General features: G+C 43.4%; 1 protein-coding gene across 3 annotated transcripts in view; it reads left to right on the top strand.

Moving 5' to 3' along the window:
• CEMIP (cell migration inducing hyaluronidase 1) overlaps positions 1–13,386 on the top strand; it is a 102,619-nt gene extending 89,233 nt beyond the window's left edge. For all 3 annotated transcript variants that reach the window (XM_015639267.3, XM_015639265.3, XM_015639266.3), the window contains exons 20-29: positions 40–195; positions 1,793–1,973; positions 3,233–3,448; positions 4,407–4,618; positions 5,066–5,251; positions 5,981–6,185; positions 6,927–7,013; positions 7,328–7,485; positions 8,931–9,031; positions 9,657–13,386. In XM_015639267.3, coding sequence (XP_015494753.1) covers positions 40–195; positions 1,793–1,973; positions 3,233–3,448; positions 4,407–4,618; positions 5,066–5,251; positions 5,981–6,185; positions 6,927–7,013; positions 7,328–7,485; positions 8,931–9,031; positions 9,657–9,784 — 1,630 coding nt within the window. In that variant the 3' untranslated portion in view covers positions 9,785–13,386. The remainder of the gene's footprint in view (positions 1–39; positions 196–1,792; positions 1,974–3,232; positions 3,449–4,406; positions 4,619–5,065; positions 5,252–5,980; positions 6,186–6,926; positions 7,014–7,327; positions 7,486–8,930; positions 9,032–9,656) is intronic.
• Positions 13,387–14,116: the final 730 nt, after the last annotated feature.

Below are 14,116 nucleotides of genomic sequence, written 5' to 3'. Positions count from 1 at the left end.
GTGTGAGCACTCCTTTCACCTCCAGCCCTTTCTCCTCAGTGGTGGGACCTTCCCTCACGATGACGGCTCGAAGCAGGAAATCAAGAACAGCCTGTTTGTGGGTGAGAGTGGGAACCTGGGCACGGAGACCATGGACAACGAGATCTGGGGGCCTGGAGGTCTGGACCACAGGGGGAGGACCCTGCCCATCGGCCCGTAAGTTGAGCTCAGCACACCAAAGCACTCACGGTTCCCGCTCCCAGCACAAACTCCAGCCCAGTGTGCTTTCCTCAGCGCTGTTCAGTTTAATAACCATTACACAGAAAGGATTTATTTCATGTCTCCCAATCCCAGAGCCCTCACTGTGCAGCTGCTGCTGGCAGGTACATCCTTGCAGGCTGCCAAGACAGATCAAGCTCCTCTTTCCTTTCCCCTCCGCTTTGCCAGGGGATTTGAGAGGACAGCAAGAGCAGTCTGTGCTAGCAGGGCACCTCTGTACATGTGATCAGCAGTGCTGAGCAATGAGCTGAGCTCCCTCAGCTGCCAGGAAGGTTCATGGAAGCCCCTTCCTAGGTTTGTCATGGGAGTGCTCAGTGCTGCTGTTTCTGGTGCTCCTGCAAAGGACTGTGGTGCCTTTGTTAAGCAGTTTTGAAATGGCCAGTGAACTTCATGTGTGGCCTCTTCCTAGACCTTAGTCCTTTGGATTGGTTTGCAAGTGCAGTGTTTTTGCTTCCTAAAAACAGTTACTCATACAGTAGCCCCACAGTGAGCAAACAGCTCAGCTGGTGCTCTTCTGCCATATTGCAGGCCTCAATTTTGCTGTCAACAGTGATGCTGGAGACTTATTATAAACTATACCAATAATGAAAACCCATTCTGCTATGACTCTCCTATCCTTTACACACACACACACACACACACACACACATATATATATGTGGACATATCTTTGATGTGGTATGCAGAAACTCAGAACAAATGCACTGGAAGAGGCAGGAATTCTCACACACACACACACACACATATATATATGTGGACATATCTTTGATGTGGTATGCAGAAACTCAGAACAAATGCACTGGAAGAGGCAGGAATTCTCTAAGGGATCATATGAGGAAGTGATCAAATTTATTTATCATAAGTGAAATTTGAAATGTCTTATCTTAACCTCTTAAAGACCTTAAGCATCTTGTTAATTTAATTGGTGTGAAAATGGTGTCTGCTTTACCTTGCAGATGATATCAGAAAAGGCTGATAAAGATTAATTAATCTGCCCCTTCAACTCTTCTTAGGTCTATGATTGTAGAACCTTTCCTTGTTTTCAAAAACAATTGTTTTTTTATTGCAGTTGATCTGCAATGCTTCTCTCCAAATCCCTTTGAAAGATGTGCTAGGACTTCTTTTATCCCTGCCTTTACTCAGCCCAAGGAGTCTGCACAGCTCTGCTGAGTTTCAGGTTTCACTGCTGCAGAACTCATTTCTGAGGGCAAACATGAATTTATTCATCTTTAGGTCAATCCTTTGCCATTGCTGTTACTTCCTTCCCTGGAGAAGTACAGACTAAATAAAGATGATCTGTTCAACATGAGAGAACTTGAGCTGAACTTGCAAGGATAAGAGGACTTTACAGAGCTGAAAAGAAGGGAAATCCCTTCTCTTCCAAAGCAGGAACTTAGGAGTCATCCTTTGGGCTTCAAGAAATGAAAGCAGCCACGAAACAAGCGCTATGGGACTGTGCGTGTCTAGAATGGACCTTCTCCTGATGCTAACATGTCATGACCAAGTCTCTCTGTCTCCTCTGAATGTATTTTAGGGACTTTCCCATCCGAGGAATTCAGTTCTACGACGGGCCCATCAACATCCAGAACTGCACGTTCCGCAAGTTCGCGGCGCTGGACGGGCGGCACACGAGTGCCCTCGCCTTCCGCCTCAACAACGCCTGGCAGAGCTGCCCCAACAACAACGTCACCGGCATCCGCTTCGAAGACGTCCCCGTGAGTCACCCTTCCCAGAAAGCCAGTTAAACCTTGGAACTGGGGTTGTGGGCAAAAAGGAGAAAATGTAAGGTCTTGCTGATTGTCTTTGCCAGAAGTCTAACAACAAAAGGAAAGAGGAAATGCGTTGGGTGCAATAACAAGAAAATCCAGTTGTCTGTCAGGTTTGGAGCAAAACAGATGCAGGTATCAGTTAAAAAAAAAAAAAAAAGAAAGAAAAATAGCAACATTGAAGTGAAAATAATTTCCATTTCTGTACGACTCAGAAAGTGAAGAATCAGCCCTCCTTTATTTTCAACAGTGGTATAATACTAAAGCAACAGACGGAAGTCTGTTCTGAAAGGCCTGACTGACCTAGAAGCAAAAAATACTGATTTTGGGGGACAGCCAGTGAAACTGAGCTGATGCAGGATAATTCTGCAGCCCTGCACACCAGGATAATTCCAGACTCCAGTTCTGCAGACATAAATGAGAGCAGAGTCCAGCCAAAAGGATTTGCCAAATTTTGAATTACACTATGAACCTCTGGGTGCTGGTCTGAACCCGTCCTGGGGCCTGGCCTGTTCCTTTGAGTTATTTTTGTATTTGCCTGCACAAATGCGTGCTAACTGTTTCACTGAGCTTCACCTTTAGCAGCTGTTAAATCCATCTGCCAAACATTACAAACAAATAAATAAATAAAGTGGTCGGGCTGAAATGATTGGTGTTGCCTAATTTTCAAAAAATTAGCAGGCTTGCTTACAGGTCAGGAAAAGTGCTGACCAGTGCTAAATATGATGGGAAAGGCAAAATTCCCCTAAAAGTGATGGTTGGTCTCTCACACATTGCATGAGGCAGGCTGGTGACATGACATGTATTTATGCTGGATAAAAATATCAGTCAGAAGTTGCTTGAGCAGCCATTTCCCAGGGCTGACTATTTCCCACATTGGCTGACTTAATGTGGCTTGGAACTTTGAAGCTGTGTTAGCAAACAATGAGTGAAGTGGCTCTCGTGAAATCTCTTCATCTCCTGAACCTTCCTCCAGAATTTTATAACAAACCTTCCCACTGCTGAGGCTGAAATTGTGGGTTTTTTTAGCCTTTCCCCCATGGTCAGCAGGGAAATGTGTATCTGCTCTGCCTGGCAAGTCAAACACACCTTTTAAGTCAGAAAATGGGTAATTAGAGACACTGTAGTGACCAAGGGAATCCTTTTCTTGTACTCTAAGTGATTAATTCCTTTCTGCAGATCTAAATTTGTTCCACTGTTTTGTTTAGATTACTTCAAGAGTCTTCTTTGGAGAACCTGGCCCGTGGTTCAATGATCTGGATATGGACGGTGACAAAACATCAGTTTTTCATGATGTAGATGGTTCTGTGTCAGAATATCCAGGCTCATACCTGATCAAAGAAGATAACTGGTTAATCAAGCACCCTGACTGCATTGATGTGCCTGACTGGAGAGGCTCCATCTGCAGCGGGCACTTTGCACAGGTAAGGCTGCTTACCTTGCAGTATCATTATCCCTGTGGTTTATTTAAAATTTCTTGGCACTTTAAAGCTTGACCTGTAGAAATGGACTTTCTTCATAGTGCTCAGTGTTTATTTATCAGCATGTCTGCACAGGTGGCTTTGAACATGAGAAATATGTGGTATATTTTCTGAAATCTTGGCTTTGGCTGCTGACAGCTCCAACAACTTCTGCCTGAAGCCTCCTGAGGGCTCCGTGGGCATTCACAGATTAATATTCATAAATCCGTGGGCTATTGGCTAGTTATTTTTCCCTGATTTATGGAGGGAAGTGTTGCCCACAGTGTTATGGGAAATGTGCTGATGAGTCAAAATTAGACTAGTTTTCGTGGTCTTTCATCCTGTGTGTGACCACCAAACCATTCTTCCCCCCACAGGAACCCTGAGTGCTGCTGCCATGAGAGTCCTCACTTTCCTCTGCTGAGAGTGCCTGGTTTTGTCTTATGTTTTGCAACAGTTGGGGTTTTTTTGTGTGCAATGCCACTACAGCCAGTTTCTAACCACTGAGCTGGGTTTCAGGCTTCTGAAACCCAGACAGAAGGATCCTTGTTCAGCACAAGTCAGATGTCTGAGGTAGATACTGTCCTGCTGCTGAGGGTTGCAGGATGCTGTGGAATATCTCAGCCCTGCTGCAGTCTCTGGCACATGCACTTGAACTCAGTGCATGAGGAAATGAGCTTTTCTTTTTTTTTCTTTTTCTTTTTTTTTTTCTTTTTTTTTTCTTTTTTTTCTGGAAGCAGTTTGCTTTGTTGAAATGGAAACCTAAGGAATTGAACATAAGTGCACAGCCCACAGGTCCCTTCCCAGCACACAGGACTTGCACCACCTCACATCTATTGAGCATCTGAACCTTTCACTGTAGTTCATTAAACCCTGGGTGATCTTTTTGGTTTTGGTTTTTTTGTGGTTTTTTCCCATCTAGATATACATCCAAGCCTACAAGCCAGCCAACCTGAAAATGAAAATAATAAAAAATGACTACCACAATCACCCACTCTACTTGGAAGGGGCTTTGAGCAAAAGCACTCATTACCAGCAGTATCAGCCAGTTATAACTCTGAGGAAAGGCTACACCATCCACTGGGACAAGACAGCCCCTGAAGAGCTGGCCATATGGCTCATCAACTTCAACAAGTGAGTGAACTGAATCCCAACATTCCAGCACAATCATGTAACGGCACATTTTTAATGGGTGAGGTCATCACCTCACGAGCTCTTCCAGAATGAGCATGCCTGTTACAGGAAGTCCATTGAGTTCATCTTTTCACGAGCCATCTCAGGTTCCTGTTTCCTCCCCCAGGAAGCTCTGTAAGATAACACAGTTCATTTTTGGAAGTTCAGAGCTAATTCATTCCTGGTGCATGGATGTCACAGGTGTAGAAGTCAGGAGCAGATCTGCTCTACATTGCTTAACTAACCCACGGTTGTTATGTCCAATTTATGTTGCATTGATCCATTCTAAACCATGACAATTTTAACTGGACAGGGAAAAACTTATTGTAAATTATTTAGTTCAGCTTCTAGCATGCATATAAAATAATAGTTATAACTTGTTACAATGTGAGTCTTTTCTATTTTTAGGAATGACTGGATCCAAGTAGGGTTTTGCTATCCTAAAGGGACGACATTTTCCATTCTCTCAGACATCCACAACCGTCTCTTGAAGAAAACGTACAAAACTGGAACCTTCTACAGAACCTCCCAAATGGAGAAACTGGAGCACAGATATCCTACCAAAGGGTACTACTACTGGGATGAGGACACTGGGTAAGACAGCAGGCCTTGCTGTTTTGGGCATTGCTTTGGGAATGCTGCTGGAATTGTGAGCTGTTTGGCTAATGTCACTGGCGGGAATAGCAACAAAACCAGGAAGGTTTTCTGGGAATGTGACCAGTGTTTAATTTTCCTGGGACTCCCAGGCCTGCCAGTCATTCACAGCCTCTGCTGCACTGCCAATTACTCTGGGAAATGCTTTTCCAAGTGAATAAAACTTTGAAAAGAAAAAAGAAAAAGGAAAAAAGAGAGACAAATCAAAGTGCAGACCATGAAACTTAATTGAAGACATGCACAGCCCTTATTGTTTTGAACAACTATTTATAAACACCATGACAGGGTGTACACAATGCACAGGAACTAAGTGTAAAGCCTGTTATTTTAAAGGATTGAAATAATGGGAAAGAAAGAAAGAAAGAAAGAAAGACCTAAAATACAAAGCATGTATTTCTACATATATGAATCTGTATATAGAATAGAGCTCAGAAGGCATTCAGGTGCTATCTGATTTCTTTGTTGTGCTTTCCATGAGCTCCCTAAACCATTTCTGAGATGAGTGTTCCTATTTATTTGCATGTAGGGTGTTGGGCACTATAAAACACAGCACCAAGAGCTGCAATGAAAATTATTGCAAATCATAGGAAGGAGTCCACCAAAACTCAGTATGTTTTTGCACAAAAAATTTGAAGGATGCTGTTTGTTTTTTGTTTCTCCTGCCTGCAGGCTGCTGTTTCTGAAACTCAAAGCTCAAAATGAGAAGGAGAAATTTGCTTTCTGCTCTGTAAAAGGCTGTGAGCGAATAAGAATCAAAGCTGTGATCCCAAAGACAGCTGGTGTCAGCGACTGTGAAGCCACAGCCTATCCCAAGTACATTGAGACACCAATAGTGGAAGTGCCAATGCCAAAGAAGCTCTCTAGTGCACAACTGGTAAAGCAGCTGATTTCTTATCACAGAATCATTGCTCTTGTTAATCTGGCACATATTGTGGCTGCAGACACAGAAAAACTTTGTGCCAGGGGCAGTATATGCTGTGCCTGATATTCTGAAATGGTTCAGGCAGGTGAAATAATATGAAGCAGACACTTGCAACATGCAGAGACATTGCAAGCTGTATACTTGGTCTTTTGGGGCTCTGATGTGACATGTTGCTCTTGAAAGCTCAGGTGAAAACTGATGAGCTGGGGGCAGGTTGGTGCAGTGAATGTGATTTTGGAGCCTGCAGCTCCTCCAAGCTGTAAGAACATCAGTGACAGACAGGGGACTGAATAGTAGAGTTGAATTATTCTCATTTATATAATGCATAACACAATCTCCTGTATCCAGTCTGGTTCTGGGGGAGGAAGTGGGGTATTTATTTGTTATTTGGGTTTTTTTGCTCATCACCCTTAAAACAGGAATACACAGCAAAGCCTTGGAGAACTGTGTGTCAGTTCTGCAAAGTAAGAATCACTCTGCCATTCAGTGAAACAATTTAACTGGTGACAGGATGAGCAGAAGGGTTACCATTGTGCCCAGTTTCATTAGCAATTTAATTTGGCAAGTCAGTGCTTATTATGTAGCTTCTTTGTTGATTGAATTTCCAGGTTTGAAGTGTTTTCATTGAAAATGCAGCATTCAGGTAATGGACAGTCTCACTAGAAAATCTGGTTTTTTTCATTTTGCAAACAGAAGACCAAGGACCACCTAATTGAAGTGAAAATAGAAACTTACAAGAAACAGTACTTCCACCTGAAGGATGACTTTGCATACATTGAGGTGAGCAAATCCTCTCAACTAAATTAATGGGGTGCAATTCTACACCACGTGCTTTATCTTCATGGAAAGCTTGCTTACAGAAGTTACCATGGGGAGTTAAATTCGGGTCATTTCTGCTTTATATTTTGGGAAAAAAAAAGAAAAAAGGCTGTGTCTTCTCCTGCTAGGCAGGATAGCAGGACCTCAGAGACCTGGAATTCTGCCCTCTGAAGCAAACAGCAGCTCCATGATTCAAGACCATCAGTGCTTCTTACAGGTGGTTGTTTGCAATTGTGATACTGTGAGAGATCAAGAATATTTTTCCCCCTGCCCAGGTTGATGGTGTGAGGTTTTTCCTCACTGAAGAGGGTATCCAACTGGTTGTGATTGATGGACACCATGGAAAAGTTGTTGATCGAGTAACATTCAAAAACTCCATTCTACAAGGAATCCCAGCACAGATAGAGAATTATGTCAACAACATCAAAGATCAGTGAGTAAATAATCTGTTCCCACTAAGGTGCAATGTACAAGCATGCTGCATAACACTCATCTTTTCCTGGATTTTATAACCAACATGGGCCAGACACCCAACAGCAGAGCAATGCACCCAATGTATTTTTGTGTCTGATGACTCCAAAAGAGCCCAAATGTGTGCAGGACATGCAGGCAGCAGCAGGACGCACACTCTGATTCAGGGACTGATTGAGACCCAGATAATTTGCAGGGCTTCATGTGATTAATAAACTGCAGAGCTACATTTATTTTGTGGTTATAGACAAACTGCAGACTTAAATTCACAAAGCACTGATCCATACAGATGCACACAGCCTGCATTTTTTTACTGCATGTATGTTTTCTCAAGTTGCGGGAAATTCCACCAGTAAAATCCTTTCCCCTTTGCATGTTCCTCTGCCCAGACCTAAAGGCTGGATTATTTTGTATTTTGAGTATAGGGAGCCAGGAATGCAGTGTTTTGGAAATAGGTGGTATGTAGCCAAAAGAAGTTCCTGCATCTTGGGGAACAATGGATTCTTCTGCAGGAAGGAGAATTGGAACCACATCAGAAACCCATTAACCAAAGGGGTTGTTCCCACATTAGCTTGTGGAGTGCTCGTGGGAAGTGAATATATTTCATTGTTATTAAATCTGTTTGGATTTGAAATCTGATGTGTAATAGTTAATATAAATATGAGTGCTTGTTGACAAATCATCTGAAATAGCTGTGGGCAGATCAACAGCATATTGTTCTGGCATTTACTCTAGAGGCTTGGGGGAAGCTTGGGCAGAGTGCCATGCAGGTGCACTCAGGTTTCTGTTGTCTTAAATAATTCTAGAGGTTTCAAAAATCACATCACATAGTTACTTCAGGGAAGCATGGTAATTTCTTGCTTTTCTTTCATATAAAAAATAAGAAGTCCTTTCAGAGAGGCCATCATCCTGCTTTACAAAAATCTCAATCCTCACTAAACCCAGCTCCTGATCAGGAATAGTGGTAATAATATTAACTTACTTTTTAAACAGAAGCACACTGAAAGGAAAAGCATGAGGCCAGCAAAAGTCTCAGAGAAGTGAATTTCTTCAGGTTTAATTTGCTATTGAAAGAACAAGAAATTACTTGAGACTAGCTAAGGGCATCCCAGGGAAAAGATGGGTCTCTCTGAGCAAAGCAGGATGGAGCTGTAGGTTGGAACATTTAAATCATCCTAGAAAACCAGGCTTAAAAATAATAATAATAAAAAAGTGGCTTCTGTCTCTTTTTTAATGGGTTTTGCATGACTGGAAAAATAATCTGTATTCACACTGTTGGAAAGCACTGAAAAACATTGAAGCTGAAGCCACTGTAGTTCATGGGCATGTGAACACACAGGCAGGACAAACAAGCAAGGAATGTGTTCTGGCTCTTCATCCCTTTACACAACCCTTTGTTTCCTTCAGCTCCATAGTGCTGGTGACATCTAAAGGAAGATTCATTTCAAGAGGACCGTGGACTAAAGTACTGGAGAAACTTGGAGCAGGAGAGGGTTTTAGGTTAAAAGGTAACCAGTTTTTATAAACTCACTTCTAAGCTCCCATTATTCCACTAAAGGGACCTTTTTCCTGCCTCTAACCTTTGCCTTGCTTGTTTCTATCAGCATGTGATCAAACATACTGGAACCAGTAATTTATTTATTCAGAAAGGTTGTATCCTTTGTATCTTTTCAGCTTTGGGTAACATGCTCTATTTAAAAGTGTAAATAGAAAAAACACTCTGGCAGTTTTTCTTAGAAGTAAATAATTCAGAAGTTTGATTTTCCAGATTAATTTTAGATAAAAAAATTGCTTCTTAATAATAGAAATATTGAGCCTTTTCACCCACTAAATACCCCAAAACAAGACATTTTACTCATCTGAACTTGCTTTCAGCTGGTTTTCTCTTGACTCCTTCTGACTGATGGCACAGAGCAGATTGATTTCAGAGCATCACATGTTGCATTAGAATACAGCTCCAGGTGCACATTGCTGCAACCAGCTCTGCGAGCTTTGGCATGACTCCACCTGTGTGTGTGTGTGATTCACATGGCTCTTGTGCCCTGCACCCCTCCAGGAGGTGTAGCCCTGCACACAGGTGGGTTTCTGGTGCAGTCCTGGGCACACTCCAAACGCATTTGCTCTGATTTGCAGAAAAAATGGCTTTTGTCGGCTTCAAAGGCAGCTTCCGCCCCGTCTGGGTGAAGCTGGTCACGAGTGAGGACTCAGCTAAAATCTACCAAGCACTTCCAATTCCTGTGGTGAAGAAAATGAAGTTGTGAGGACACCCTGCTGTGCCTGCTGGCCGCCAGCACTGCCCCGTGGGACGGACAGACGGACGGATGGACGGACTACTGACCGCTCTGCGCAGGCCTCGCCTGCCTGCGCCACCGTGTAGCATTTTCTTGTTGTTGCTGTTCAAAAAGACATCTCACTGTAAGTAGCTAGAGTGGCCACATGTGACAGAGAAGCCTTTCTCTGTGGCCAGCGTGTGCTCTGTGCTGGCCAGCCCAGGCTGGCTGCTGCGCTGAGGCACCGTTGGCCATACTGAGCAAGGTCTGAGCTGTTTCTCCAGGTGCTGCTTTTGTCAGCGCTCCTGGGACAGACTGACTAGTGCTGCCTCTTGAAGGGGAGTTCTTGATCTGAAGACCATCAAGGATTGTTGCTTCTACCAGCCTCTAAGTTGTCTGAAGACTTTTTCTTTTCCATAGCGTAACTAGCTGCTCACGTAGACATGGAATGCCAGTTCAAAGACTGGTTGACAATCTGGGGTAGAAAGAGTGGATTTGAGTGATTACCTGGATGCTGGGAATCATAACTGGACAGTAAGCCTTTCTCCTGAAGCTTCTGCGAGGTTTGATCAAGCTCTTTGGGGTGTGTGTTGTACATGCAGCCCACGGCACATAGCTGGGGAAGAAATGACAGAAAGAGTGGACAGAACATACCAGCAGAGACTGATGGAACCACCTATTTCTGCTTCCTCAGAAAACTGTGTTTTTCCTATGGATCAAGGAGTTTTAATAGTGGTTGTGCAAATAAAAAAAATTTCCTTCAACAAGCAGCTGCAGGCTAGAAGGAGAGCAATGTCAATTAGCACATGTGTTTTCTCAGCCCTTCCCATTCAGCCTTTCCCTCTGTATAAAAACATGCAGGATCAATTCATGGTTGTCAGCTAAAGCCATCCCAATTCAAGGCTTCCAATTTTTGACTAGGAATACTGGGATTTACTTTATTCAGCATCAAATAGGGTGAGCTGCCCTCACCTTTCCCAGGACATCAGAGGGATCAGGATCAGACTGCTCTGCTGTGTGATGCTTTCTGATCCTGTCCTCTGGCTTAAGATTATGTCTTGGTCCTCCTGTAAGAGTTACAGGAGACCTGGATACCTGGATGAGTTCTTTCAAGGTGGCTGAAGAACTAAAATGAGAATCCCAGTGCACTAGTTGGATGTCTTGTACCTCCTTTCTCCCTACTTCAAACCAATACCTGGGTACTGAAGGCAGATCAGAGTGAATCAGGTCTTTAATGGGGCATCTCTTGGAGCTGGGAAATTAAACATTATCCTTTAAAACACTGAAAGCATTTCTAGTGCTCAGTGATATTTCTGTCAGCTGCCCAGAAATACCACAAAGGCGTTTCTGAAGGCTGTGGCTGTTCTAAGAACTGTAAGGGCAGGGGGGAAGTGTGAAAGACATCATGACAAGCTTTTCAAAAAATGTCAATCTTGCCAGTAAGACTTGAATTTGTTTCCCCACTTTATCTCTGCCTGTCCCCACTGCCACATAAATTATTCCAGTTGCTGATGGCTACTTGGTTTATGTAATTAAGTTGTTTTTTTACCCACAGTATGAAAAATGCAACCTTGAAGTTCAACGAAAAAGCAAGGATTTTGTGTGTCATTCCAAAGGCTGGGCATATGCTGGTTTAGATCATTTGCTCTGAATATCAGACCAAGCATGAACAAAATTTAGACAGTACTGTAGGTTGCATTCCCCTCAAGCCTCTCCTGGGTTTTTAAACTGGAAATGTTCTTTTCAGACTTACTACAGAGTTGTTTTGAATTCACTGAATGTCATATGTATTGTATTTAAAAAAAAAAAAAAAAAAAGCTTAACTTTTCCTCTCTGCTTCCCAATGAGAATCTGGTAATGAGTGCTCGCTCCGTAGGCATTTGTGCTGTTTACAGAGTGAATGGGAAACATTTGTAAAAGGAAAATAAGGTGAGTTGTTTATTCCCCAAAATTCTTGTGATAGTTTGGGGATTTCACAAATTGCTCCATGGAAGAGTCAGTCTCACCAGCGTTTCAACCATGATCATCCAAAATGTTTACCTGACATCCCATGATAGCCAAAACAGTGCCAGATCCATGAAGTCAAGGGAAGAGACAAACAGGAATTCCCTTTGGTCTGTCAGTTTGGGTTGTATACACCTTTTCTCTGCCCTGAACCAGTGCTGGTGGTGCCACTGCAGAAGTGTTGGTGGAACACATCTGCTTCCAGGAGATGGACCAAAGCTGGGTTATTTCATTTACGAGCACTTAGCAGATGGTGGGCAGGAAAGCAAGGCTTGGGATGTGCCTGGAGTGGAATTTGGCTTTGTACAAGCCCCAGTGCTGGGGTTGCCCTCTGCAGTGCTCCACTGGCCATGGCCATTTCCCCTCTTCTCCTCCCTCTAAGTGTGTAACTTCCCAGGAGCATCCCAGCAGGTGGGTCTGTCCCCTAGACTGCTTTGCTCAGCTCTAGGAGCATGCTGCCTTTGTGCTGAAGTGTAGCTTCTGACTTTACTGTTTTGGGAATTCTCAGGGTGAAAGCATAAGACTTGGCTCTAGGAAAAATCTTTTTCTTTTCTTTTCCTAAAACATCTCACCTTATTAAGAGAGAAAACTTAAGCAGCTTGTCCTGTGATGCTGAGCTTGTCACATGGGGCCTGTTTTGGAGCTGGGGAGGCTCTCCTGCTGTGAATATGGAGTTTTTGGAGCTGGGGAGGCTCTCCTGCTGTGAATATGGAGTTTTTGGAGCTGGGGAGGTTCTCCTGCTGTGAATATGGGGTAGGGGATCACTGCAGGCTGCCAGCCTGAGGGAGAGCAGAGCATTGTGACCCTGTGCAGGGCCAGGCTCTCTGGGGAGGTGCCCAGGGCTCCCGCTGGCCTGCCCGGCCTGGAGCCATCCATGTGTCCTCTGGAGACAGATGGGAGCCTGGTGCCATCGCCAGTCAGCGAGAGCTTTGTGCCACAGGACTCCTGTTTAGTCTCTGACTGTTCCTGCACAGCTCCTGCACATTCTGACCAGTGAATTCCCCAACTGCTCATCCTCTGCCCACCCTGCACAAGCTGCAGTGACCCTCCCTCTCTGAAAGGTTTTATTACTGCAGATGTTTCCATGTTTGCCTACACAGTTGCCGTTGGTGGAGTGGGGTTTTTTGGATTGCATTTTGTTTGTTTGTTTGTTTGGATGTTTGGGTTTTATTGCCTCTGTTCAATTGCTTGTTTTACCTGTCGCCGAAACAGCTGGTCCTTTTTCGGAGTTAGATGTTTGTACATTTTCTTATAGACTTTCCAATGAAAAAAGATATATTTTCTATTAATTTATTACAATGGCACTAAGACAACTAAATTGCAGACATATGAAGCATTTTTACTGGAGCTGAGCTTTGTCCAGTTTGTTAAGGAGGTTGGCAATGTCTCTTTCCTGATAATCTGCTTTGCACTTGAAAGCTCTCTATGTCCACAGACCGTGGTGGTGCATTGACTGTCGGGTTTATGATGACAAGAGCTCTTGGGACGTTGTTTCCAAAAGATTGTGGCTTACAACTGAAATAACACGTAGTTGTTTGGAGTACACAATGTTTATCAAAATAAATATTCAGTGCAAATTTCTTATTTTATTTTTGTCTCCCTACTTATTTCAAAAGACAAAACCCAAAGGGCCAAGCAGCCTCTGTCTGCATTTGTTGGCTGGTCCACACAGACCACAGCACCTTTCAGTGCCTGCTCACAGCTGCAGGGTCTGGAAGAGGGGGACGAGAAGGGAAGGAGATGGGAATGGGAAGCTGGATATTAGAGCTATGGGAAAGGCCTGTGTGTTTGGGGCAGGTGGGGCACTATTGGGTGGCAGGCCAGGAAACTGGAAATGCACCTGACTTGAGGGGCTCAAAGGGAGATGTGAAGAGGGTTCCCTTCACCTCAACTCCTCCCAGCAGGCAGGGAGACATCACTGCTGTGCCCTTGCTGCCCTGTGTGTACTTGTGTATCTGTGTATTTGGGACTAGGGATGGCTGAGTGAATCTATTACCTAAGATAAAAAAACATAAAAATATAATTTAATATGTTTAGTAAAATATAAAATCTTAATATTTAGATTATATATTATAAAGAAAGTACAAATTACTAAAAGAATATATTATAAGAGAATGGAATAATTTATCTTGGAAAAGACCTCTAAGGCCATTGAGTCCAACAGCCATAACTAAGCATTCCAAAATCCACTGCTAAACCATGTCCAGAAATGCCACATTATAATACAATTTATATGTATTATATAATACATATATTAAAGATATAGGTTATTATGGATGCTAACTGTGGGCAAAGGCAGGGAGCACAGTGCTTGTGGAA

Source organism: Parus major, chromosome 10, assembly GCF_001522545.3.
Source record: "Parus major isolate Abel chromosome 10, Parus_major1.1, whole genome shotgun sequence".
Classification (NCBI taxonomy): domain Eukaryota; kingdom Metazoa; phylum Chordata; class Aves; order Passeriformes; family Paridae; genus Parus; species Parus major.
This window is presented reverse-complemented; position numbering and strand designations above follow the sequence as displayed.